Here is a 27,941-nt window from a genome sequence, read left to right as displayed (position 1 = left end):
TAATTACATATACATTTTACCTACCCACAATATTCCAAAAACAACTTGGCATCTGTATACTTTACAGGAAAACAATGCTGTTGATGTTCTATTGTATGCAGCAGCATATTGGGCTGGTTTGAAGGCCCGTGGTGCATACAGTTTTACAGCATTGTCTTTGTCTTACTCTTGCTGATAGCTTTTAGATTTTAACTTACTTGTTTCCCTGCTGGATAAAATTAGTGATTCTGATTTCAGCTTTTAATTTCTTTAGCTTTTGCTTTTTTCCTCATGTGACCACTGGTGAAGGATCCAGGAATATGACACAAAAGTGAAATAATATTAATTTTGTGCAATCTTTGATAATTTTTTTGTAACTACAAAGTTTTGCTATAGATTTATGCACTTCATTCAAATCAGTGATCTATGTGTGTGTGATTTCCTAAACACAGTTGTGAATTATAAAAAATGTGGCATTGTAATTACATTTCTAACTAGAATTAGTATGTCTGTTTTTGTATCTTTATGGTGTATTTTATCACTTCGTATTACTTAGGTTATTTTGCTTTGGTTAAAAATGGCTCAAGTAGAAAAGCAGTCCCATTCATTTTAAGACAGTATACAAAACTTTAAATAAAATGTGTACAGTGAATTGTCTTTTAGACAAATAGAAAATTAAATAAATAAAAGCAGCAGTACATTCCTCTTCAACTGGGAGTGAAAGGGAGGGGAACGAAGGGAGGATGAGAGGAAAAAACTGATCCAAATGAAGTATTTCCTTTCCTCTACTCCCTGCTGCTGCGGCTGTCCCCATCCCCTAACCAACAGAGGTTCATTTTGAGAAGTAAACAGCATGTCTCTTGAAATGGAAGATAATTTGGGCATTTTACAAAGCCATCAGCATTGAGGCAATTCAGAGACAGTGTATATGTGTCACATGCTAAATACAGCAATACCCCTTCTTCCTGCAGCTCTCTTCCCTCACTTGACTCTGAGAACCCTGGCAGCCAGACCTGGAACCCCCAGGTAGAATACATAGATTCTTCTATAAGGAATCTGATCAGCCAAAAGGTAAAGTTCTAAATCTACTGACATCAGAGGTATGAACCAACTGGCCACCCAGATCATCTCTGCTGCTCAGGCTGGAGTGCAGTGGCGTGATCTCGGCTCAGTGCAGCCTCTACCTCTTGGGTTCCAGCAATTCTCCTGCCTCAGCCTCCTGGGTAGCTAGGATTATAGGCACACACCACTACGCCCAGCTAATTTTTGTGTTTTTGGTAGAGACAGGGTTTCATCATGTTGGCCAGACTGATCTTGAACTCCTGACCTCAGGTGATCCACCTGCCTCGGCCTCCCAATGCAAGGATTACAAGCGTAAGCCACTGCACCTGGTCAAGAAAGCTTCTAATATGGAAGATTCTAAAGAAAATAGATGAATATCCCCAAATGACAAAAACAAAAGATCTATAATGGGCCAGGCACAGAGGCACATGCCTGTAATCCCAGCACTTTGGAAGGATTTCTGGAGCTCAGGAGTTTGAGGGCAGCCTAGGCAACATGGGAAAATCTCATCTCTACAAAAAAATAACAAAATTAGCAAGACGTAGCAGTGTGTACCTGTAGTTCAAGCTACTCAGGGGATTGAGGTGGGAGGACTGCTTGAGCCCAGGAGGGCAAGGCGGCAGTGAGGTGAGACCGTGCCACTGCACTCCATCCTAGGCAGCAGAGTGAGAGAGACCCAGTCTCAAAAACAAAAACAAAAACACAAACACAAACAAAAAAGAGATCCTTAATGACTGGGAAATAGTATGTTCATTAAATGAGAATAGGATGCTAAACATATAGAAAAAAGTATATTAAGAGAAGAAAAGACAGTTCTTGGAAATTAAAGACACAATAGCAGACATGAAAATTCAATACAGGCCAGGCAGGGTGGCTCACACCAGTAATCCCAGCACTTTGGGAGGACAAGGCAGGCAGATTGCGTGAGCTCAGGAATTCGTGGCCAGCCTGGGCGACATGGTGAAAACCTGTCTCTACTAAAATACAAAAAATTAGCAAGGCGGATGCCTGTAGTCCCACCTACTTGGGAGGTTGAGGCATGAGAACTATCTGAACCCAGGAGACAAAGGTTGCAGTGAGCCCAGATCGCGCCACTGCACCCCAGCCTGGGCAATAGAGTGAGACTCTGTCTCTAAATGACAACAACAACAACAGAAAAACTCAATAGAATGAGTAGAAAGACTGAGAAATTTTTTCAAATGAAGCACGTGCGCGTACACACACACACACACAAACACACACACACACATATACACAACCAAACAGGAGAAAAAATGAGAAATCTGTTCAAGAGCTATTTGGTTCAAACAAAAAGACTTCTATAAGGAAAAAAAAAAATCCAGAAAACTGAAAGGGACAAGAATCAAAAGAAATATTTTTGAAAAAAATTTCCCATGTTTAAGAACATATATTGATAGACTAAAAGGGTTACCAAGTGTCCAAAACCAGACCTGCAAGAAAACACATCGCTACAGAATTTCAGAACACTGGTAACAGAAGGAAGACCCTCAAAGCTTCCAGAGAGGAAACATAGATTACATGTGAGAGAATATAATCAAGATGGCTTCACACTCAACAGCAACACTGGAGTGGTAAAGATGATGGAGAGTATTTCTAAAATTCTAAAGCATTTCTAACACAGACTTCTATACACAGCCACAACATTTCCAGACATGTAAGACCTTGAAAACATTTACCTTCCATGTCCTCCTTTTTTAAGAAGATGCTGAAAGACATGTTCCGTAAAATTCACAGAACCAAGAGAGAAAAAGATATGGTCTGCAGCAAACAGGAGATCTAACACAGGGAATGCCAGGGCACAGGATGATAGCTGTGCACAATCAACCAATCAGTACTGAGCAGCCCAGTGCAATGGCAGACGTGTTAAGGGCTGTCACTCCAAGAGGGACAATGTCATTCTAGCAGCTATGAATAGAGTGCCTCATGAGCTTTAACTGGCATATTACTTAAATATGGTCTTAACCGTGTCCTGATTAAGTTTCCACATTACCTACAGGATTATAATGCCTTGCCCTACTCCTGAGAACTGGTAACAGGCTACAATGAGTGTAGAACTGGGAAAAACTGTACTGCCTGACCCACAGATGGATGTGCTGAGTAGAGACCCAGCAGGTCACACAATCAGATCAGAAAGTTAAGGCTAGCATTTAAGTGCACGCACACACACCAAGAAGTACACACATGAACAGGAAGTATCTAAAGGACACTTTGAACTGTTTCAGGTTCATACTTGTAAATAAACCTTATCTGTGTACTGGGTTGCCACATAAGATAGGTTGAGTGCAAAAAGGTTTGAAAGTCACTTTACTATCATTAATATTCATAGCAACACTATATAATAGCAATTACTTGACAGCAACCTAAATGTTCTTAAACAGCAGTGTAAGTTGTAAACACAACAATGGAATATTAATATGACCATGAAAAGGAATAAGGTGTAGCTACATGCAATGATATAGGTTAATTCTAAGAACATAATTACAAGTTTTACAAAATATAATTAAAGCTTGAATCTATACAAAACTACAGCTGGGGCAGGAGAATCACTTGAACCCAGGTTGCAATGAGCCATGAGAGTGCCACTGCACTCTAGCCTGGGCAACAGAGCAAGGCTCTGTCTCAAAAACATTTAAAAAACGGCCTCTTACTCATCACCCTAAGTGCAAATTTCCCAAACAAAATACCAGAAAATGCTATGTAGCAGTTTTAGTGTTTGATAATCGAAAACATACACTCTCACCACACCTCTCACCGATCCAAAATGCCTCAAAGGCTCCAAGTCACTAATAATTCAAAGCCTTCTATATGATGTCTAAATTTGTTAATAAAAAAAAATAGCATGAGCAGATTATTTAGAAACAGAGGTAACTGCCAGAAGAGCCAGATGATAAAGATATGAGGGGATAGGGTCTTAGCCAGGGACAATGGAAGAAATAATAGGTTAAAAAAAAAATTTTGTTTTTTATTGTAAGACTTACCAATTTGAATTTTAAAAGTATATACACATACTTCTTTGATTAAAATTAAACATTAAAAAAAAACTTTTTGAGGGTAAAAACCAACTCAACACAACGGCCATACCCCTCCTCAGACCCTATCAGGAATCCAGTGCCTGGCCACCTCCCCAAAATCCTCAACACAGTCGTGCCCTGATTTACTCTCTTGCGTCTGCCTAGAACGCAAATCCTGTCAAAGTCAACATAAACCCTCCCCAAATTCCAACTCAGTTCTTCCTCTTTAAAGCTCCAAGCCAGGAAAAACTTTCTTGAGCACCTGTTACATCATGTATCTTCCTGTTCTCCATTACACATCAACATTTGGTTCCAATTGCCCTTGAGATGAAGGATCTGCCTGAAATCTGTAAATTCTACAAAACCATAAATGATATAATCTCATAATACACTTCCTTGCCTGGAAATATTTTTAATTATTTCTTGTAACAAAAATATACACATAACCATATACATTCAAAAATTTGTTAAAGCCAGCACTTGTCTCCAATTATTAATTTAAAACTTTAATTTTAATAAAATTAATTGGAAATGTTAAAGAGAGCTATGAGTCATGCATGCTGTTTCATGCAAAATAAACCAAATAGGTTAAAAGGCAGGTAGGCAGGATTAACTTGAACTACAATTTTAAAACCAAACTAATCGAGACAAAATACTGGGAGGAAAACAAGCTTTATTAAGAAAGTAATATAATTTTATGGAAGAATACTAATATGAACCAAAGCCAAGTATTGTTTAAAGCAGGCCTAGTGAGACTTTATCACTTACTCTTTGTATGACACTTCTCAAGGACAGGCAATCTTTGTTTTACTGCACTTGGTCTTCTTTTTTTAAAATTTCTTATAATTTCATTTCATTTTATACGAGATGGGGCCCCCTCCCAAAGTGCTGTGATTACAGGCATGAGCCGCCATGCCCCACCATGCCCCACCTGCGCCTCTTTTCAGATACTGTGTTTCTTACAAATTGAAGGTTTGTGACCACTGCACTCAGCAAGTCTGTTCGTGCCACTTTCCCAACAGCATGTGCTCACTTCATGCCTGTCACATTTTGATAATTCTCGCAATATTTCAAAGTTCCTCATTATGATTCTATCTGTTATGGTGATCTGTGATTAGTAATCTTTAATGTCACTATTGTCATTGTTTTTATGTGCCATGAATCGTATCTATAAATCAGTGTTTTGACTGCCCCACTGACCAGCTTCTCCCCTATCTTTCTGCCTCTCCTCTGGCCTCCCTATTCCCTGAGGCACACCCATATCGAAATCAGGCCAATTAACCTTACAATGGCCTATAAGAGTTCCTGTGAAAGGAAGAAACTTAAATCTCTCAACGTAAATCAAAAACTAGAAATAATTAATATTAGTGAGGAAGGCCTGCTAAAAACCAAGATAAGCTGAAAGCTGGGCCTCTTGCACCAAACTGTTACCCAAGTTATGAACGCAAAGGAAAAGTCCTTGAAGGAAACTGAAAGTGCTATTACAGTGAAGACAACAATGATAGTTAAAGCAAAGCAGCCTTATTGCTGATAAGGAGAAAGTTTTAATGGCCTGGATAGAAGATCAAACCAGCCAAAACATTCCCTTAAGCCAAAAAATTCAAAGGGCTTCACTCCCTTCAGTTCTAGCAAGGCTGAGAGAGGTAAGGAAGCTGCAGAAAAGTTGGAACCCAACAGAGGTTGGTTCGTGAAGTTTAAGGAAAGCAAGCTGTCTCCATAACGTAAAAGTGCAAGGTGAAGCAGCAAATGCTGATGGAGAAGCTACAGCAAGGTCCAGAAGGTCGTGCTAAGATCACTTAAGTGGCCACATTGAACAACAGATATTCAATGTAGATGAAACAGTCTTCTATTGGAAGATGCCATCTAGACCTTTCATAACTTAAGAGATGTCAATGCCTGGCTTCAAAACTTCAACAGGTTGCCTCTCTTGTTAGGGGCTGATACAACTGATGATGAGTTTAAGTTGAAGCCAATACTCATTTAACGTTCTGAAAGTTGTAGGGCCCTTAAGAATTACACTTAATCTACTCTGTGCTCCAGAAATGCAACAAAGCCTGTACGACAACACATCTACCCACAGCATGGTTTACTGAATGTTTTAAGCCCACAGTTGAGACCTATAGCTCAGGAAAAAAAGATACTTTTCAAAATATTGCTGTTCATTGACAATGCACCTGGTCACCCCAGAGCTCTAACAGAGATTGCTGTTTTCATGCCTGTTAACACAAAATCCATTCTGCAGCCCACAGATCAAGGAGTCACTCTGACTTTCAAGTCTTATTACCTTAGAAATACATTTCAAAGACAGTAACTGCTATAGACAGTGATTCCTCTGAAGGATCTTGACAAAGTAAACTGAAAACTTTTCATCATTCCAGATACCATTAAGAACATTTCTGATTCATGGGACAAGATCAAAATATCAACGTTAACAGGGCATTTGGAAGAAGCTGATACCAATCCTCATAGATGACAGAGGGGTTCAAGACTTCAGTGCAGGAAGTCACTGTTGATGTGGGGGAAAAAGCAAGAGACCCAGAAACAGAAGTGGACCCTAAAGATGTGACTGAATTGCTGCAATCTCATGATAACACTTTAACAGATGAAGAGTTGCTTCTTGTGGATGAGGAAAGAAAATGGTCTTCTGAGATATATCCACTCCCAGCAAAATGCCCTAAACATTGTTTAAATGACAAGAGATTTAGAATATTACAGAAACTTAGTTAATAAAGCAGCAGCAGGGTTTGAGAAAACAGACTCCAATTTAAAGATGTCCTACTATGGGATCAGGCATGGTAGCCACCTGTAATCCCAGCAAGTGATTACAGGTGGAGGCCAAGGCAGGCAGATCACCTGAGGGCAGCCTGGCCAATATGGCAAAACCGTCTCTACTAAAAATACAAAAAATTAGCTGGGCATGGTGGCGTGTGCCTGTAATCCCAGCTACTCAGGAGGCTGAGGCAGGAGAATTGCCTGAACCCAGGAGGCGGAGGTTGCGGTGAGCTGAGATCGCGCCATTGCACTCCAGCCTGGGTAACAAGAGCGAAACTCTGTCTCAAAAAAAAAGAAGAAGAAGAAAATAAAAATAAATGAATAAAGATGTTTTGGCCAGCCACAGTGGCTCATGTCTGTAAAACCAGTACTCTGGGAGGCCAAGGTGGATCACTTGGGGTTGAGTTCTAGAGCAGCCTGGCCAACATGGCGAAACCTCATCTCTACAAAAATACAAAAATTAGGCCAGGCAGAGATTGCAGTGAGCCAGGATCATGCCACTGCACTCCAGCTGGGGTGACAGAGGGAGACTCTGTCTCAAAAAAACAAAAACAAACAAAAAAGATGTTTTACTATAGGTGAAAATGCTCTGAAATACCATCACGTGCAACAGAGAAATACTATGTGAAAGGAAGAGTCCACTGGTGCAGCAAACATCATTTCTGTCTTATTGTAAGAAACTGCCACAGCCACCTCAAACTTCAGCAACCACCACCCTCACCAGTCAGCAGCCATCAGTGTCAAGGCAAGAGCCTCCAGCAGCAAAATAATTATGACTTGCTGAAGGCAGATTGTTAGCATTTCTTAATAATGTATTTTGAAATTAAGATATATACTGTGTTTTCTCAAACACAAAGACACAACGCTGCCGTATACTTGATAAACTACAGTGTAGTATAAACCTAACATTTATATTCACTGGGAAACCAAAAGATTTGGGACTTGCTTTGCTGTAGTGGTCTGGATCCCAGCCTTCACTATCGTTGAGGTCCACATGTACGAGCAAGCCTGCTAATCCCTCAGCAGAGTAAATGACATCCCCTCTAACCCCAAATGTCTTTATACTAAAAAAAAATTTTGTTCTCAAATTAGTGGCTGCCAAGGAAGCTGAAGGGGTCGGGGGGAGAGAGAAAAAGAGATCCGTCCAATAAATTATCTGAATTCCTATTGTGTGCCCCAGATTGTTCTAACCTCAATATCAATGAACAAATCAGGCAAACAGCCTTGCCCTCCTCATGGAGCCTATATTCTCATTTGCATGTGTGCATTAGTGCCAAGGAGGATGGAGAAAAGGGGCTAGGGAGAAAAAACAAGTAAAATATAACATGTATATGTGGTGAGTCAGATGATGATAAATGATATGGAGACAAGTCAGGAAGTGCACTGTGAATAGAGGTTGTTATTTGAAATTGGTTATTCAAGAAAGGCCTCACTGAGGTGACATTTCAAGTGTTAACCAAAGTCTTTCTCTGAAGAATGGGAAACAGCAGATGGGAGAAATTTGTGAAAGGTCAGAGAGGAAAAGAGGGATGGAAGGTGGTGGGGTTAGGGAGATGCAGATTGGCTCATATAGGGCCCTCAGACTTTGGCTTTTCCTTTAGATGACACAGAAAACCATGGGAGAGTTTTAAGTAGCAACATGATCAGACATAGGTCTTAAAAGCTCCCTTCTGGCTGCTGCACTAGGAATAAACAGCCTGATGGTTAAGGGTGGAGGCAGTCACCAGGAGGCAGCCTACCTCAACAATCCACACCAAAGATGAGCTGGTTTAGTTGACAGTGACAACAGTTAACTTGGTGAGTAGATTGATTCAGAGTAAATTTTGAAAACAACAAAAAAGCTTTTCTATCTGACTGGATTTGGGGTATGAGATAAAGAACAGAGTCATGGAAGACTATGAATTGGTTTGAATTGTCTTGATACTGAAATGAGGAAGACTAAGAGGAATAGGTGTTGGCACCGGGAAATAAAAGTCTAGAGAGGTCTGGGTAATGGTCTGAGTTGAAGATACGTAAGTCTGGGAACATGTAAAGTTATGAAAAGCCATAGAATTGGACAAGAGCACTGAAAAAGTTGGTATAGACAGAAAAGAGGTCTAAGGGCTGGCAGTTACCCCTAACCCCCAGGATGATTTAGTATACATGTATCTGAGTTAGGGCCCAGTCAACTGAATCCTTAACATACTTCCCAAGTGATTCTGGTATCCTTCAAACTTTAAAAACACCCACAGGAAAATGTCAAGATAACCTTAGGCTGAACTGCAGAATTTTAACTAAGTTTAATTTTATTTATAATTTTGTAAGATGGAATCTATACTTCTAAATTCCATTTAAATTTTTCATAAAAAACAAATACCTATCATAAATTAGACCATTAACTCCAAGTTCCTTCAATTTCCTTCTGTTTTCAGGATCATTGGTGTCATCACCCCAGCAGAATATTACTAGTCCCTTAGCTTTTGCCTCTTGAATATAGGATGGATTTCTGAGCAAGTCTTCAGTATGTGCATTTATCCCCTAGAAGAAGAAAAATTAGTTGTGCATGAAAAAGAAACATATTAACTGCAAAGCTAAATGCCCACACTCTAGATCAGTGCTCTCCAAAGTACCATAGGTGGGAAAAGAAAAGGTTAGATTTTTTTTTCTTCCAATTACTTTCTTTTGCTTTTTAATGGACATCTCATACATAAATATATTCACAACATATTAATAAAATATACATAATTTATAAACATACATATTGAATGTGCCATCAAACAATTTTACTAATGGAATGCTCTATCAAAACAACTTTACATACATCTGTAAAATGGGAATATTTTTTAAAAGGCATACAGTCTAACCATTTTTAGATTATTCATAAAATCTATTCAGAAAGTTAAACTGAAAAATTTAATGTGAGCCTACAGCAAATTTTGTACTTAATTAACTGTTTTTCATTCTGAGATCTAATGTCCTCACTTTTAAGCAGAGCTGCTTGTTTGCTACAGTTTATTCAAAACGTTAACCATTAGATGTGTAAAGTAAAATGAAATCTTTACTCCTCCTCTAAAACAGAAAATTAAAAGATAAAAATTCAAACATAACTTACCAGTAGATTTTCAAACTGTGCAAAGCTCATTGCAATGGGGGTTGTCCGAGATCTGAGATCCATGAGTTCGGGATAAATCTCAGATTTTCCTTGAGTTAAAAATAATATGGGATATTTGTTCTGCTTTTGCCGAACCCTGAAAAGAAACAATTTAAAAAATACCTTTCAGCCGGGCACAGTGGCTCAAGCCTGTAATCCCAGCACTTTGGGAGGCCGAGGCGGGTGGATCACGAGGTCAAGAGATCGAGACCATCCTGGTCAACATGGTGAAACCTCGTCTCTACTAATACAAAAAATTAGCTGGGCATGGTGGCGCGTGCCTGTAATCCCAGCTACTCAGGAGGCTGAGGCAGGAGAATTGCCTGAACCCAGGAGGCGGAGGTTGCAGTGAGCCGAGATCGCGCCATTGCACTCCAGCCTGGGTAACGAGAGCGAAACTCTGTCTCAAAACAAAAACAAAAACAAAAACAAAACCTTTCAATGGGGGGTAACTAATACTCCTTTTTGAAATTTTAGAAAACACTAAAAATATAAAGAAAACAAATGAGGCCGGGTATGGTGGCTCACACCTGTAATCCCAGCACTGTGGGAGGCCAAGGCGGGCGGAGAACTTGCAGTCAGGAGTTCAAGACCAGGTTGGCCAACATGGCAAACTCCTGTGTCTACTAAAAATACAAAAATTAGCCAAGTGTCATGTGCACGCCTGTAGTCCCAGCTACTCAGGAGGCTGAGGCACAAGATTGCTTGAACCCTGAAGGCAGAGGTTGCAGTGAGACGAAATCATGCCACTGCACCAGCCTGGGCAACAGAACAAGACTCTGTTTCAAAAGAAAAAAAATTGATTTAAACAAACAGACAACAAATGCGAGTATAGTCCCATTACTCAGATATAACCACCATTAACATGTGTTGCCTTTCAGTCCAAAAATAAAAATTTCTAAGAAGACAGCAAGAATGGGGGTGGGGCCAGGCAGTGGCAGAATAAAAACTGAAAAAAAAAAAAAAAATTTAGGCTAGGTACAGTGCAGTGTCTCACGCCTGTAATCCAAACACTTTGGGAAGCCACAGCAAGCAGGTCGCTTGAGCCTAAGAGTTTGACACCAGCCTGGGCAACGTGGTGAGATCTCGTTTCTACAAAAAAAATACAAAATTAGCCAGTCTTGATGGCATGCACGTGTAGTCCCAGCTACTCAGAAGGCTAAGGCAGGAGGACTGCTTGTGCCCAGGAGGTCAGGGCTGCAGTGAGTCATAATTGCACCCCTGTAGCCTGGGTGATAGAGTGAGATCCTATCACAAAAAAAATTTCTTTGATAAAAGATAAATTTAAAATCTTTCTATACAAGAGCTAAAATTTTCTGAGAAATAAGCAGTTATAAAGCCCTTGGGAGCTTACAACATGGTAAGGAGTGTATGACATGCCTGTAAAATAAAGGGTGTAAGCCTCTAGGACCCAGTAGATGTGGACTTCACAGGAGTAGTAGGTATGCTAGCAAGCAGTCAAGAAAGGACATGAGAATACACACAACCTGACACGATTTGAGAGGATAGATCAAGGGGGAAAGCTGGACAACTACCTCACCTCCAGATTGGTGACTTAAGTCCTAGACACACTCTAAGAGTATAGGGGGAAAAAAACTGAGTATTACTCACATTGTGCAAATATCTGCATCAAATGAAGAAAACACTATTCTCCTCTTCCCAGAATTTTCTAAAACAGTTTTTAAAATTATATCCAAAAACAGATTCATGTCAAAATATGTTGATAAGTTACCATCCCACATTCCATCCTATGTGAAAGAGAAAGCAAAATAAAGTCAATGCACATCGTAAAATCACAGTGCTAGAAATTATTTATTTTTATTTTTTTTTTTTTTAAGACGGGGTTTCACCATGTTGGTCAGGCTGGTTTTGAACATCTGACCTCAGGTGATCCACCCACCTTGGCCTCCAAAGTGCTTGGATTACAGGCGTGAGCCACCACGCCCGGCAGAAATTCTGTTTTTATTCTGGCAAGCTGTGATAGAAAAAAGTCCTGACAGCATCCAGTCCAACTATTATTTTACAGATGATGAAACTTGAAAAGATTAAGTGATCTGCTCATGATCACACAGCTATTTAGTGGTGACACAGATCATAATTCAGTTATAGAGACTCTCACACAAAAAGCAAGTTACTATTAACTGTAACATCAATAGACTTTTGCATTAAAGTTATAATAAAAGCTAAAACTCTATAATAAAGTTAAAAGCTAAAACTCTAGAATTTTGCAATCCACTAGGACTTTATTTCCATAAATGATAGGACATTTCATCTGCTAACACATTAACAAAATGCCCCTACTAATTGTTAATTACCAGTTTAAAAGTCTCATTCTTTGGGTCTTGGGCATATCAAGCAACCAAAAATTAATTAAAATAATTCAATAAATATAGCCAAGACACCAAGCCAGCTCTATTGACATTCAAATATTAAATGGTTTAAGTACTAGTTACTGAAATAATTCTAGCTCAGAAAACTAAAAAGCACATATTAGGGAAACCCTGGTTGAGCATTCACTACATTAATGAGGACCAGCTTGTCACAAACAGCATGACTTGAGGGCAATTATAGATTATTCTGACCGAAACCAATTCAATGCCCAATCATGACATCTAAATTAACTACTTCCAACACCCCATGCATCTCATCAATTTGCACATATTCTCTCTGATATAATCAATAGTTAGCTAACTGTTTTCCACAACTGAAATATAAGTCCCAGCAAGAAAAAGCTTTATTATATTTTGTGCACTACTTGTCCCCAGCACTTGGAAAATGCCTGGCCCCTAGCAGCTTTTCAAAAAATATTTGTTGAACAAAGAAATGACTAAATTTGCAAATGATTTAAAACACAACTGCAGAAATTTTTTTTCCTGAGTAATTATTACTAGCTACTGTTACCAACAGAAAACTGCTTAGAAAATTATTTCAAACATATTAGATGGGAAATAACTAAAACTTAAATCCAAGAGATGTGACTGTCCACTTTATAAGTATCTCCCCAAAACCATCATACTGTGCACACAAGACACATGTAAATGGAAATTTCTACAATATTCATCATTAATTTGAAGTACTCACAAACCAGCATGAGTATAAGATAGGTTTTATTTAAAAGGTTGAATAAGCATTGTGCTTGATGGAAGAAGCCACAATGAGATTTCAGTTTAGCTTATTCCATTAAAATACAAAGATAGGAATGAAAGATTTTTTTAGAAAGGACAGAGAGAGTACAGAATGTGCTGAATAGAGAATTACTTACCCTTTGTTGGCAGATCCATTTTATTTCAATGTTAAACCCTACATCTTCTGGCAAAGACTCTAAAACCTAGAGTTTGGTTTGTTGGTGGTGAATTTTGATTTTGGAGAGATGGATAGCAGAATAAGAAAACAAGAAAAATAGAATTATTACTAAAAACATTAAGAACATATCATTAGTAGCAATAAAATGTTTTGTGTATAATGCACAAACATATTTTGTCATACTCAAAGGGACAACCTGGTAGATGATTACATTAAATAAGGTCAAAAGAAATTAAGCAGCAAAAGCAGGAGTCTCAGGCACCATCTGTGATAACTGACCAACATAAAGACGGTCCTTAGCCTCAAATCCTTTTCATCATTACTAGTGAACAACCAAAGTGAACTCTAAACGATAGGCAACATGATGAATTCAAGACATTTGTCATGTATTCTACATTGCATTTGGTGATGTCAGTCTATTTGCCTAAAATGTATGAAAAACCATGATTTTTAGATTGTTTTGAAGGTGACGATACTAAACAAATACCATGACACCCTGAAAAGATGTGTCCCCAAATGAACAGATTATGCTGCAGCTCATAAATCAAAAAGGTTACAATTCGTATAAATAACAAATGCTATCAATGTATTTAAACTAAATTATCCAGACACTTTGCCATCAGGTTATTTTGGCAGTTGTAACTAGAAAATGACATTGAAAATATGAAACTTGGTTAGTAACCTCCAAAGAACGGTCTTGTTCAGTCTTAAAACAAACATGAAGGCCGAGCATACACATAAATATGCTCAGGGCAAAATGAATTTGACAGAGATTATGTTTTATTATTATTTTTGAGGTGTAGTCTCAGTCTGTCACCCAGACTGAAATGCAGTGGCGCAATCTTGGTTCACTGCAACCTCCACCTCCAGGGTTCAAGCAATTCTCCTGCCTCAGCCTCCAGAGTAGCTGGGATTACAGATGCCTGCCACTACGCCCAGCTAATTTTTTGTATTTTAGTGGAGATGGGGTTTTACCATGTTGGCCAGGCCAGTCTCAAACTCTTGACCTCAGCTGATCTGCCCGCCTTGGCCTCCCGAATTGCTGGGATTACAGGCGTGAGTCACCGTGCCCAGCAGATTATTTCAGAAACTTCGAAATTTTAGATCGCAAATAGCATGTATCATATATATGGTATTTAATCTTTTAACAGCAAATAAATGCATACAAACAGAATAATATAGTGGTAAGAACATAGCCTGGCAGTCTGGTGATCTGGCATCTAGCTCTGGGTCTACTCTAACCAGCTGCATATAAAGTACAGCACCTAAAACAGTTTGTATTCAGTTTTGCATGGGACTTATTTTCTCCCGTATCTAAAGCCTTATTTAACACATCTGTCATGTTTTTGCTGGACTAATGCAAAATGAGAAAGATTAGGACAATATATTGGTGTTGAGATTGCTATACAGCAAATTTGCTAGAAAAGTGTCTGTATAAGGAGATATTTGGTATTATTTTGGCATTAAAATTTGTGATTGAATGATGATGATGGCAAAGTGAGTAAATGAGTTTGTGAGTTTTAACTTATTTGACTAAAAGGTTGTGAAACCTGTATTACAATTTAAAAATTTTTTTCTGGGAATCATGTGATTTCTAAGAAACAAATGATTTTAGAAAATTGAATTAGAAGAAATGATCTTACTTAGATGGGCTTCATAAATATCTTAAAAATTATACAAATTATATTTTGTTTATTTATTTTTGAAACAGGATCTCTCTTTATTGCCCAGGCTAGAGTGCAGTGGCACAATCACAGCTGACTGCAGCCTCAACCTCCTGGGCTTAAACCATCTTCCTACCCTGGCCTCCCAAAGTGCTGGGATTACAGGCATGAGCCACCATGCCCGGCCAAAAATGATGTTTTAAATGCACCAGGATAATGTTCATTGCAGGGCCTCTCTTTTTGCATCCTTTTTGCAGTGAATAATCATTACTTAATTTACCATTAATCACTGAGATTTTAATGATTTAGATTGTTTTATGAACTCCTCAAGAAATATATGCCTAAATATTTTAACAAAGTCTTTGTTATAGATTAAATATTGTCATGTCTTTCCTTTCTAAATCATATATATATTTATACACACACATTTTAGCAAGTAGCTAATATAATAGATAAAACTCATCAAGTTAATAAGCTCCATTCCCCTAGTAAGAATTTCCATATTATGGTAAACCAAAATTACCTATTTTTACTTAAGAAATCTCTAGCCTGGTCAACATGGCAAAACTCTGTTTCTACTAAAATACAAAAATTAGCCAGGCGTGGTGGTGTGCGCCTGTAATCCCAGCTACTCAGGAAGCTGAGGTAGGAGAATTGCTTGAACCTGGGAGGCGGAGGTTTCAGTGAGCTGAGATCGCATCACCGCATTCCAGCCTGGGCAACAGACTCTGTTTCAAAAAAAAAAAAAAAAAAAAAGAAAGAAAGAAAGAAATCTACTATACCTGACATGAACAGAAAAAGACAATGAGAAAGACCAGAATTTAGAAACTGGGATCGGCGGAACAAAAGCAGAGCCAGCATCTTTTCGCATATGTGTGGGCTCTCCTGATGCCGTCAAGGGTATTCCTGTATTAAACTGTGTCTAGTTTTTAAATCTGCATGTTAGTTTTTGTGTGAAGATCTACTTTCTCAGAGTACATTTCTGAAATTTCAATCTCATTTTAAGTAAGAGGCCACTTATTTTCTTTGAAGAAACTCACCTCTCCCCCAAAACTAAGAACAGTTTAAAATATTGTAAAACTGCCTCTCCCACCATCACCTTTCTCGCACCCAGATACCTGTGCTCTCTCCTTTCCATTTATAAACAAATACATGGATTTGCTTGCTACTCGTACCAAATTAACATACTGACGGGAATTTTTATTCATTTGAGTAGAAGTTACTCTTGGGGAAAGAAAAATAAATAGCACAAGTATACCACACAAGAATATATCTTGTTGGCTGGGTGTGTTGGCTCATGCCTGTATTTACAACTCTTAGGGAGGCTGAGGCTGAGGGACAGCACAAGTCCAGAGGTTCAAGACCAGCCCGAGCAACAAGGTGAGACCCATCTCTACAAAAAAATTAAAAAATTAGCTAGGCATAATGGTGCACACTTGCAGTCCCTGCTACTTGAGAGACTGAGTGAGGTGGGAGGATCGCTTCAGCCAAGGAAGTTTAGGCTGCAGTGAGCCCTGATCATGCTACTACACTCGGCCTGGGTGACAAAGTGAGACTGTCTCAAAGAAAAAAAAAGGCTCTTCTCTAAAAGCACCAATGATGATAAATTTATATTAACGTTGTCTTTAAGACAGCCTTTGTAGGATCCTTTTAAGAAACAAAAATAAATTATTGATACATAAGAAAATTAAGGAAAGCCTTGCCTTGGTTTTCCTCAATAACTTACCATCTTAAGAGAAGGAAATGGCTGATTTTCTGAAAAGGAATTTTCCTCCTGAACCACAGATTCTGAAATTTTAAAATAGAAAATCTTAGTAAATAAAATACCACTATATCACTAAGAGCTTTCCTAAATCCTTAACACCAAAAAGAGAGGGAAAGAAAGATAGAGAGAGACTGTGTGTGTGAGCAGGTGCGAGAGCACTAAGTAACTCTGAGATCCTTTTATTTATTTATTTTTTTTAGAAATAGGGTCTCACTCTATCATCCAGACTGGAACACAGTGGCATAATCCTCACTCACTGCAGCCTCAAACTCAAGCGGGCTCAAGCAATCCTCCAGTCTCAGACTCCTGAGTAGTTGTGCCCACAGGCGTGCACTACCACATCCAGCTCATTTTTAAAAATCTTTTGTAGAAATGGGGTCTACATTGCTCAGGCTGATCTTGCACTCCTGGCCTCAAGCAATTCTCCCAACTTAGCCTCCAAAAGTGCTGGGATTACAGGAGTGAGCCACCATGCCCATCTCGTATACACAGGATTTTTAAAGGCTCTTGTATTTATTAACCATTAAAAATCCATTTTCTGAATAAGCAACCTTCATGAAAACCAGTTTGCAACGATTAATAGACACCAGTCTGCAGACCCAAGAGTGATTATTTTTTCTTATAAAATTTGTACTAAAGTACTACTCTTTAAAAAGTAGTCACAAGCAGTGATTTTGTTATTTCTTCACAGAATTAAGCTGTGTGATTTTGCTAAGGCTTCTATTTGAAATACTAAAATGAGCTCAGAAATTACAAATTAAGAGAATATATAGCTACTATTGTGCTTCTGTTACCATTATCAATTAATCAATACAGACTAAAAATTATTTTCCAAAAGTGGAAAAAATTAAAATATCAAGTTTTTCTTAAAAACACACACAAAACCTCTATTACAAATTTAAAGATTAAATCATGTAAAATTTTCTAGTGGAATAAACTAAAGGTAAAATTCATTTTATTACTAAGAGTCATGAAATACCTGTAAGTCTACACAGTTACATTTATGTTCTGGGTGGGGATAATCTTTGGTCTTAAGCACTTCACAATCTTTATAAAGATATTAAAACTGCATGGTTGCCGGGCGTGGTGGCTCACACCAGTAATCCCAGCAGTTTAGGAGGCTGAGGCAAGCAGATTGCCAGACCTCAGGAGTTTGAGACCAGCCTGGGCAACACGATGAAATCCTGTTTCTACTAAAATACAAAAAATTAGCCAGGTGTGGTGATGTGCACTTGTAGTCCCAGCTATTCGAAAGGCTGAGGCAGGAGAATTGCTTGAACCTGGGAGGCAGAGGTTGCAGTGAGCTGAGATCGTACCACTGCACTCCAGCCTGGGTGTCAGACTCCATTTCGAAAAAAAAAAAAACCTGTATGGTTATCATAATTATTATAAACATCTTTATCTATAATTCACCTACTATATGTATAGCACCACCAGTCTCTGGGAATATAAAAACATTTTCCTACCTGTGAGGGGCTTACATTCTAGTTGAAAAGAAGGGACATAAATGAAAATAAAGGACTTAAAAATGAATACAATAAGCCTCATATAAATGGCACAGCTATTAATTTCTATGGGAGTAGAAAGCAAAGTGAAATTATAAAGGGATGTGGTAGGCAGGACAAGCTTTGAGGAAAGCTAACCTACGGTCATAGCAGGCAAATAACAGAGCTGGTTCAAACTGACCCTGAAGCTGGATTCTATAGTTGATTTACTTTCCACTTTGTAATAGTTAAGAATGTTTGGAAAGACCGATAGGTATTAATAATTTGATTGTCAAGCTAAAAAAAGCAATACAATGGTTATACACACGATACATATTCAGTAGAAAACTAACGCAAATTAATTTCAGAACTATCAAATTACATTTAGAAGACCCAGTTTTATATTCATTAAAATGACCAAGTATGTGCTAAAATGGATTTTAAAAATCCTATTAATGCTAACTACAAAAGGAAAACAGTGTTTCCATATTGGTGCATACCTTTCCGATCCTTAGATTTCAGTGCTGTCACATGAGTGAGCTAGGAAACACACAAACGGAATGAAATCAGAAAAGAAGCCTTAGCTTATGAAGAGATGGTTAACAGAACTATAACTTGAAAAACTAGCAAGATAAAAAAAGCCTATATAGAATAAGCACAAGCCACTGTATATACTTCATGTGTGCATATACATATGTTAGACAATGATCAAAGACTCAATTAGGGAATATAAAAATTCTCTATTAGATTAATGGGGATAGGAAGAGGAACCATGTAAAATTACATGATGCAAAATATTCAAAGGTTATTAGAAATTAACATATATTTACCAACTATTGCATAAAAGACCTATTGTAAAATAATGACCGTTATATGAAGAAGGGCTACTGCAGAACAGAAGCAACCTAAGATTATGAGTGAGAAGGGCTAGCTAGCCCCTATGGACAACAAAAAAATTTGTGGTCTAGTTCGTTCCTTCATAAATACAAAAACCAATGGGGTCCATGGAAATGGTTGGAGAAGACCGCTGGACCAACACAGACCCATTCTCCCAAACAGAACAGAACGCCAAAGCACACACTGTACACATTAAATATAAGTCATCCCCATGTGCAAAGAGAACATTACCATATACTAGCAAGTACAATAGTCCTAAAGCTAAAGGATAATTTACATTTCATACTACTATTACTACCTTTAACAACTGGAGTTGGTCAAATGTTAATTCTTTTACTGGAATTTCAAATAATTCAACTGGATCAGCATCAAATTTCTAAAAAAAAAAGAAAAGAAAGAAAGAAAGAGTAAAGTTAAAAGTGAGCTCTAAATTATTACTGAATGCTTTACACTAGACAGGCCTAGCATCTCTATTTACTCAACGATGAGAATAACGGTTAGTAGCCACACTGAGCCTATGCAGGAGAACCCTCCTAACCTAATACCACCTCCTAGCCCTCATATTCTGGCTTTTGTTTTTATTGCAAGTGTAGAATACCTGTAAGAAAAGAGCAGCAGGGAGAAAGTGTAGCACTGAAGACAACTGAGGACAGAACCAGAAGTCAGTATTTCCCCATTCTCGTTATGCTGTCTGTACATTTTGTTTGACACTTACCCATGCTACATGACTAGGAAATCAATATATGAAAGTACTATATACAATTTATTTCTGTCACTTCCTAATCTTTTATTTTTTGAGACGGAGTCTCACTCTGTTACCAGACTGGAGTGCAGTGGTGCAATCTCGGCTCACTGCAATCTCCACCTCCTGGGTTCAAGTGATTCTCCTGCCTCAGCCTTCCAAGCAGCTGGGACTACAGGCATGCACCACCATGCAGGGTTTCACCATGTTGGCCAAGAGGGTCTCAGACATAACCTTGTGATTCACCTGCCTCGGCCTCCCAAAGTGCTGAGATTACAGGGGTGACCCACCACGCCTGGCTGTTCCTAATCTTTTCGAAGCCTTTTAAACTAACATTTGATTAAAAACAGCAGACACATCAAGTGTCATGAAAAAATTGTCTTATTAGCTACAAACCCTAATACTTAACAAGCATGCTGATAATCATGTTTCCCCCACAAGCAAATCTGTTGTATTAGGTTTTAATGTCTATCAAATGAGCAAATGCCACTCTGTTGGAGGCACTTCTACAGTACATGACTTAAGGTATCAACAATAAATCATCTGTGCAACAAATATACTAAAATCCATCACATATATATTCATTCACGTACATTGGCATGAACTTGTACATGCATAAAGTTTTTCTGGAATGTACAAGAAACTATTAAGAGTAAGGGAGTGAGAACGAGGAAAAACAGGAACAATTTACTTTTCATTTTATAATCTTCTGAAATACTTATATATTTTTCTAATGAACATGAATTGTTTTTAATAAGAAAAATACCAGCTTAAAAATTAAAATTCAATATAAAAATTCATTGCTTTCATTTCCCAATTATTTCATTCAGGTTCAACTTCAGATCAAGATATAGCCTAGTGAAAATGGGGAATTAATAATACTTGAACTGTCACTGATTTTTAGACATAAATTGTAGCTCAGTGAGGCACAGTGGCTCATGCCTGTAATCCCAGCACTTTGGGAGACTGAGGCAGACAGATCACCTGAGGTCAAGAGTTCAAGACCAGCCTGGCCAACATGCTGAAGCCCCATCTCTACTGAAAAATACAAAAATTGGCCAGGGGAGGTGGTGGGCACCTGTAATCCCAGCTACTAGGGAGGCTGAGGGAGGAGAATCACTTGAACCTGGGAGGCAGAGGTTGCAGTGAGCCAAGACCATGCCACTGTACTCCAGTCTAGGCAACAGAGCTAGACTCCATCTCAAAACAAAAACAAACAAACAAACAAAACCAAAAAAAAAAATAAACAAAAATTAGCTGGGCATGGTAGCATGCACCTGCAGTCCCAGCTACTTAAGAGGCTGAGGCAGAAGAATCACTTGAACCCAGGAGCGGAGGTTGCAGTGAGCCAAGATCGCACCACTGCACTCCACTCTAGGTGACACAGCAAGACTTGGACTCAAAAAATAAGTAAATAAATTCATAAATAAATAAACTGCAGCTAGATCAATTACTCTCGATCTTGGCTAATAAGATCATTTACCACTTCACTCTTTCTCATTTATCTTTTCATTAATGTTCTTCCATGGCAAAAACGACCTGTTCCAAGTGGGTGGTCATTCTACTTGCGTTATCTGACTAGATGCATCTCCCTCCCTTCCCTCTTTCCTTCCCTCCCTTCCTTCCTTCCTTCTCCTAATATCATTTCACAGAAACAAAGGGTCCTTTCCTATACATCATAATAATCCAACCCTAGGAACTCTGATTAAAATCCACTAGCAGGTGGTGCCAGGTTCCTTGCCACATTCTTTAATACAACAGGCAGTATCTGGTACAGTGATGATAGCAAACTGGCCTAACTTTAAATCAACTCAGTTGGAAATTAATACCCAACATGGTTTTAGAGAAAATGTGGAATGAACCCTTCTAGAAATGAAATCCTTCCCTGAGAAATCACTTAAATATCAGTCAGGGACAATATATTGTTTAGGGACAATATCGCTATCTCAATTATGTTTGTACAAAAACAATATAAAATTTTAAATCTCCTCTGGACTCCGCTTCCTTACACTCTCTTTTCCATTATTCCAGTCCCTTACTCCAATTCAGGCTTACCTTACCTGTAGCCCACATTGCTGCTGCCCCTGCCTGCAGTCTCTGTCCTCTGAAGTTCCTATTGTATCAGCTACCAAAACATTAGCCTTAAACATTTCCCTTTTCAGCTGAAAAGTTTTTTTTTCTTTTTTTTTTTTTTTTTTTTTTTTGGAGACAGTGCTTCATTCTTGTTTTTTTTTTTGGAGACAGTGTTTCACTCTTGTTGTCCAGGCTGGAGTGTAATGGTACAATCTCGGCTCACTGCAACCTCAGCCATCTGGGTTCAAGCAATTCTCCTGCCTCGGCCTCTCGAGTAGCTGGGATTATAGGCATGCGCCACCATGCCTGGCGAAGTTTTGTATTTTTAGAAGAGATGGGGTTTCTCCATGTTGGTCAGGCTGCTCTCGAACTCCTGACCTCAGGTGATCCGCCTGCCTCGGCCTCCCAAAGTGCTGGGATTATAGGTGTGAGCCACCGCACCTGGCCAGCTAAAAAGTATTTCTTACCTCCCTAGCTCTTGAGTCTAAACCTCTTGACTGAGGCCCTCCAGCATCTAACTCCAAACCACCTTTTGAAGTTTTCACTGTGGCTTACTGGCCTTATTAACTGTAGAAGAAGCTTGAAGCAGAAATAGCTGGGATCCTAGAAAATAAACACTACGATGTCTTCTTCTCTTGCCTCAATATAGTAGCACACACAGGCACTACAGAAACCACCTGGAATGTCCTTTTTCTGTAACACAGTAAAGTATTTTCAGCAACAGACCCTACTCTAGGAAGGCAGTATTTCCATATCATCACTCTCTCCGCGTTGTAAGAGCATGGCAGGGAACACTGGCAGTAATTCACCAAGAAAATGAATTAACCAATTCTATTTAATAAGTAATTGAAAATATACAAACTTCCTAGTTTTTAAACCTTTTACCTAACATTAAGAGTTTGAACTAGAAAACAAAATAAAAAGAAAACAAAAAAAAAGAGTTTGAAATGAAGAAATTTCTTCTGTAGGTGTCTATTTTGAAGAAAAAAATAAAATAAAGAAATTTCAACGTACCTTTTTCATAGTCAAACAACAGGTAAGATCATGATATACCACGGGCACGAAGTCCTTTGAAAGGTGTACATCAAATTCTACAAAGGCTGCACCCTGACAAAAGGAAACAAGTATTTGAAAAACATTGCCTGGTACACAGTACATCTCAAACTGCAAGAACATAAGAAATTTTTGGTCACTATAAAATTATGGATCTGTATAAAAAAGCAAGCTTTTTCTAAAATGTAATGTATTATCTTAAAACAATGGCTTTTCTCTTTTGCAAAAGCACAGCTACTTTTTCCTGGCAAAAAATGGCCCAGATCCACTTCAAAACACCTAGAGGCACCTCAGTGGCAGTGAGACAGCCTTCAGGCCTGCCATTTCTGCAACTGCTATTGGCAGAGAAGGAACCCAACAAGAGCCTGGAGTTCAGGGATCCCTCACATTGCTGCCTACTGCCCCTGCAAACCCTAGCTGCACAGCTAACATGAAAGATTTGGTGAGGGAAGGAACAAGCTGCAGAGCGCCTTAGCTCTGCTCCTTGGTGCACCTGAGCAGTCCACTGTACAGCCTTTCTCAGCAAAATGTCAGTACTGAATGAAAGAGGAAACTATAACTGCTGATGAACAGACGGAGAAAACAGAAACAGGAAAAAGATGATGCTCATGTCCAGTTTCCTAATGAAACCCAAACAAATGAGGAAGACCTGAATTAGAGTTAAAGACAAATTTCTAAAAATCAGATCCATACAGAAGAAGGACTGAAATTTATAGAATGAAAGAAAGAGAAAGAAAGAGAGAGAGAGAGAGAGACAGACAGACAGAGAGAAAGGCAGGCAGATCCATTCAGCCTTATAAATTAATTCAGTTAAAGGTTGTATGTCATAAACTGACATACAAGTATCTACCTTTCCTGAAAGAAAGCCAGCTGCAATAGAAGGAAGCAAGGTTTGAAGAATCTGAAACACTACTTTACTGTGACCCCCAGAGGCGCTGTACTATAAAAGATGGATGCATTTCTACCCCTTATACTGGCTCCAAGTCGTGAAGGGCTAAAACTCAACTTGTGAGTACAAATGGATCACAGACAAGAGTCAAAGGGTTCAAGAGTCTGGCCAAGGAAGCCGACTTCCTTGCTGACTTCTGAAGCAGAAAACTTAGCACCTCCTCTTATTTTAACCAGACAATACCAAAAACCATTTCTACCAAAGAGGACAAACCCTACCATTGCCAAGTAGTTTTAACTATCAAACATTTTAAGTTGTAGTTTTTAATTTGGTTTTAGACAACCATAATCCTTACAGAAAATCATTTTGTGGAGACAAAATTTAATCTCAAAATTCATTGTGAGATTTAAGTAATAAGCCAATAATAGACCAAAACATCTTCACAGATATGTATTTAAAATAAGCCAATAATAATTAAAATAAGACATCTGAAAATGTGATTCCTGTTAGTTATAAAGGATTCCACTAGAATATGGAAGAAAAAGTCCTAATGAAATCCTCTCTCAAAAAGCACTTATCTAAAAATTCTTGGCCTGGCTCACACCTATAATGCCAGCACTTTGGGAGACTGAGGTGGTCGGATCACCTGAGGTCAGAAGTTCAAGACCAGCCTGGCCAACATGGTGAAACCCTGTCTCTACTAAAAATACAAAAATTAGCTGGGCATGATGGCACATGCCTATAATCTTATCTACTCAGGAAGCTGAGACAGGAGAATTGCTTGAATCTAGGAGGTGGAGTTTGCAGTGAGCCAAGATTACACCACTGCAGTCCAGGCTGGGCAACAGAGCAAGACTCTATCTCACAAAACAAACAAAAAACTAACAGAGTTATTATACCGGGCATAATGGCTCACACCTGTAATCCTAGCATTTAGGGAGGCCAAGTGGGGGGATCACTTGAGCCCAGAAGTTTGAAACCAGTCTGAGCAATACAGTAAGACCCTGTCTTTACAAAAAATACAATTAGCCAGGTGTGTTGGCACATGCCTGTGGTCCCAGCTACTTGGGAGGTCAAAGCAGGAGGATCACTTGAGCCCAGGAGGTGGAGGCTGCAGTGAGCTATGATCCCGCCACTGCACTCCAGCCTGGGTGACCAGGCCATCACGTTTATAGCTAATGAAATGTCTTTAGACTAGCTGTGACACGAGTAAAACTGGTTCCAAATTAATTATAAACTATAGCCCAATAATACTAATAAATATAACAGAAAAATAAAACAATCTATTATTTTAAACATTCAAATTATAATCAATTCAAGATGTCATGAATTCTAAAATGTATTATTTTATATACCACTAAGAGGGGGAAATACGCTGCCAATTAAACTATGACTCAAAGCTAAGCTGTAAACCCATTCCAATTTCAGAGAAGTTAATGTTTTAAAAGTATACCTTAGAATAGATGTTAGTTCATGTAAATGATAAAGCTAAACACTGACTAACCAAGTTTACTTCCTGCACTATTTTTTACAAAACAAAGTTGAAGGCATATGGAGGACACTGTGGAAAAAGTGGAAATTAAAAATGAGATGTTCCTCCATTTTTCTCTAGTTTCACTTTGGAATGTGAGGCGGTCTAGACAGATACAGAGGAACAGGGGAGAAAAATCTCAGGTTATTGATTTAAAATGTCCAAGTTACAGTTGCTGAAAATACTAAAAGCTAAAAAAACAAACTCTAATCCTCTATAACTGGATTTAAAAAAAAAAAGGAGTTAAGGAAGTTAAGACAATCAAGTTGTATGCAAGGGTGGGAACTGACACTATGTTTTTAAGAGATAGAGTCTCACTCTGTCACCCAAGCTGGCGCACACTAGCCAGATCATGGCTCACTGTAACCTCAAACTCCTGGGCTCCAGCAAAGCTCCTGTCTCAGACTCCTAAGTAGGTGGGACTATAGGCATGAGCCACCACATCCAAGTGATACACTTTATCAAGTGTTACATAAAATCTCCATCAAATCTTTCTCTCTTTTTTTTGAAACTGAGTCTCACTGTGTCATCCAGGCTGGAGGGCAGTGGTGTGATCTAGGCTCACAGCAACCTCTGCCTCCTAGACTCAAGCAATTCCCCCACCTCAGTCTCCCAAATAGCTGGATTACAGGCATGGGCCACTGTGCCCAGCTAATCTTTTGTATTTTTAGCAGAGATGGGGGTTTCACCATGTTGGCCAGGGTGGTCTTGAACTCCCAACCTCAGGGGATCCACCAACCTCAGCCTCCAAAAGTACTGGGATTACAGTCATGAGCCACCACGCCCAGCCCATCAAATCTTTCCATAGGCATTTTTTCCAAAGTGAGTATCTCCAAAAAAAGCATTATTCAGGTAGTGAAAACCAATGCTGAGTGGGAACTTTTTTCTTGTCCCAATTACTCAAAATTTATTATCTAAAAAAAGGATGCTGGCTGGGCATAGTGGATCATGCCTGTAATCCCAGCACTTAGGAAGGCTGAGGCGGGAGGATAGCTTGAGCCCAGGAGTTTGAAACCAGCTTGGGAAACATAGCAAGACCCTGTCTCTAAAAAAGGAAAAAAAAATTTTAAAATTAGCCCGGCATGGTGGCACATGCCTCTAGTCCCAGTACTATGGAGGCTGAGGTGGGAGGACTGCCTGAGCTCAGGAGATTGAGGCTGCAGTGAGCCATGTTCGCACCACTGCAGTCTAGGCCTGGGACAGAATGAGACCCTGCCTCAAAAATAGAAAAGAAGCTTAGGGTTCTATTGTCTTCATCCCAATTTTCACCATGGATCTGAATATAAATGCCAAGAGATATTTCGCCTGTCCAACTACTAATAAAAACTGAAGGAGACTCCCTGATCCAAATTTTTCTACCTCAGCAGTCTAAAGTTGTTTAAAGAAAGGTTACTTACATGACTAGCAGCATTTCTTAAAGAAGCAATAGTATTTTCTTGAACTTTAGCCAGCCTGAAAAGGAGAAGAAATATAGTTATCATAGACTATAGAGAAGATAAAGAAGCAAATTAATAAAGCAGCAAAGTATACTTTCAACAATGGGAAATGGTACTTATTTTGTATTTTGAGGCCAATTTTGACATCCCCAAAACATGACTATGGCTGTCACTCGAAATTCATTCCTTAAATGCAAGCTCTAACACTGATAGATACACAGCATACACTTCCCCTGTGGACTTTTTTCTTGGAGACATGCAAGGTGATCAATAAGGAAAACAATCCTTTTAAATGGCAGAAGAAATAGAGACATAGAAACCTGCTCCTTGCAGTACAGCCTCCAAATGACTTAATACTGGCAGATTGTGGGGGAATGAGAGATTACTAACACACACACAGGATAGAAGTATGAAAACTCTATTAATAACAAGAACAGAAAGTGGGAAAATGTATTGTTTGATTAAGATGGGGCCTGAGAGGTTGGGTGTGGTAGCTCACACCTGTAACCCCAGCACTTTGGGAGGCTGAGGGAGGCACATGACTTGAGCTCAGGAGTTCGAGACCAGCCTGGGCAACAAGGTGAGACCTGGTCTCTACAAAAAAATGCCACAAAGTAGGTGGGCATGGTAGCACATGCCTGTGGTTCCAGCTACTGGGGAGACTGAGGTGGGAGAATGGCTTGAGCTCTGGAAGTCGAAGCTGCAGTGAGCCAAGAATGTGCCACTGCACTCCAGCCTGAATGACAGAGACTCTGTCTTGAAAAAAAACAAACAAACAAAAAAAGTTGGGGACAGGTGAAGGTGCTTCTTCCTTCAATGGTTATTTGTTTTATAGACCTTAAAAGATCCTAATGGTTTCCACAGCATCACTTTAAAATAAAATGAGGAGGGATTAAAATTTACAGTAGAAAATCTGTGGTATGAGCTATAGCACTAGTAATTAAATAAACTTACAAAAGTAGAAAGGGAAGACAACTATTCCAGGCTGGAAGCTAATGTCTGTTGAGAAGAGAGAGCATCTTTCGGTTACGAACTAAGTTAACTAATATTCCTTGAGTTTAACTACACTTTTCTAGACTCATGGATGGCTGGAGCTAAACACTAGGGATAATGTTGTTCAAACCCTTCC

At 38.9% G+C, this 27,941-nt stretch overlaps 1 protein-coding gene across 4 annotated transcripts in view; it reads right to left on the bottom strand.

Moving 5' to 3' along the window:
• The window catches only part of GPCPD1 (glycerophosphocholine phosphodiesterase 1), a 67,353-nt gene that overhangs the window by 5,563 nt on the left and 33,849 nt on the right, over positions 1-27,941 (bottom strand). For all 4 annotated transcript variants that reach the window (XM_021665720.2, XM_012455402.2, XM_012455400.2 and 1 more), the window contains 9 exons: positions 26,774-26,828; positions 22,918-23,010; positions 19,387-19,464; positions 18,692-18,731; positions 16,669-16,730; positions 13,238-13,303; positions 11,587-11,723; positions 9,937-10,072; positions 9,202-9,362 (listed from right to left, as the gene is read on the bottom strand). In XM_021665720.2, the coding sequence (XP_021521395.1) occupies positions 9,202-9,362; positions 9,937-10,072; positions 11,587-11,723; positions 13,238-13,303; positions 16,669-16,730; positions 18,692-18,731; positions 19,387-19,464; positions 22,918-23,010; positions 26,774-26,828 (828 nt within the window). The remainder of the gene's footprint in view (positions 1-9,201; positions 9,363-9,936; positions 10,073-11,586; positions 11,724-13,237; positions 13,304-16,668; positions 16,731-18,691; positions 18,732-19,386; positions 19,465-22,917; positions 23,011-26,773; positions 26,829-27,941) is intronic.

Source organism: Aotus nancymaae, unplaced genomic scaffold (genome assembly GCF_030222135.1).
Source record: "Aotus nancymaae isolate 86718 unplaced genomic scaffold, 86718_ANA_hifiasm-v0.15.2.pri h1tg000029l, whole genome shotgun sequence".
In the NCBI taxonomy this organism is placed as follows: domain Eukaryota; kingdom Metazoa; phylum Chordata; class Mammalia; order Primates; family Aotidae; genus Aotus; species Aotus nancymaae.
Note: the sequence above shows the minus strand (reverse complement) of the source record. Positions and strands in the feature narration are given on the sequence as shown.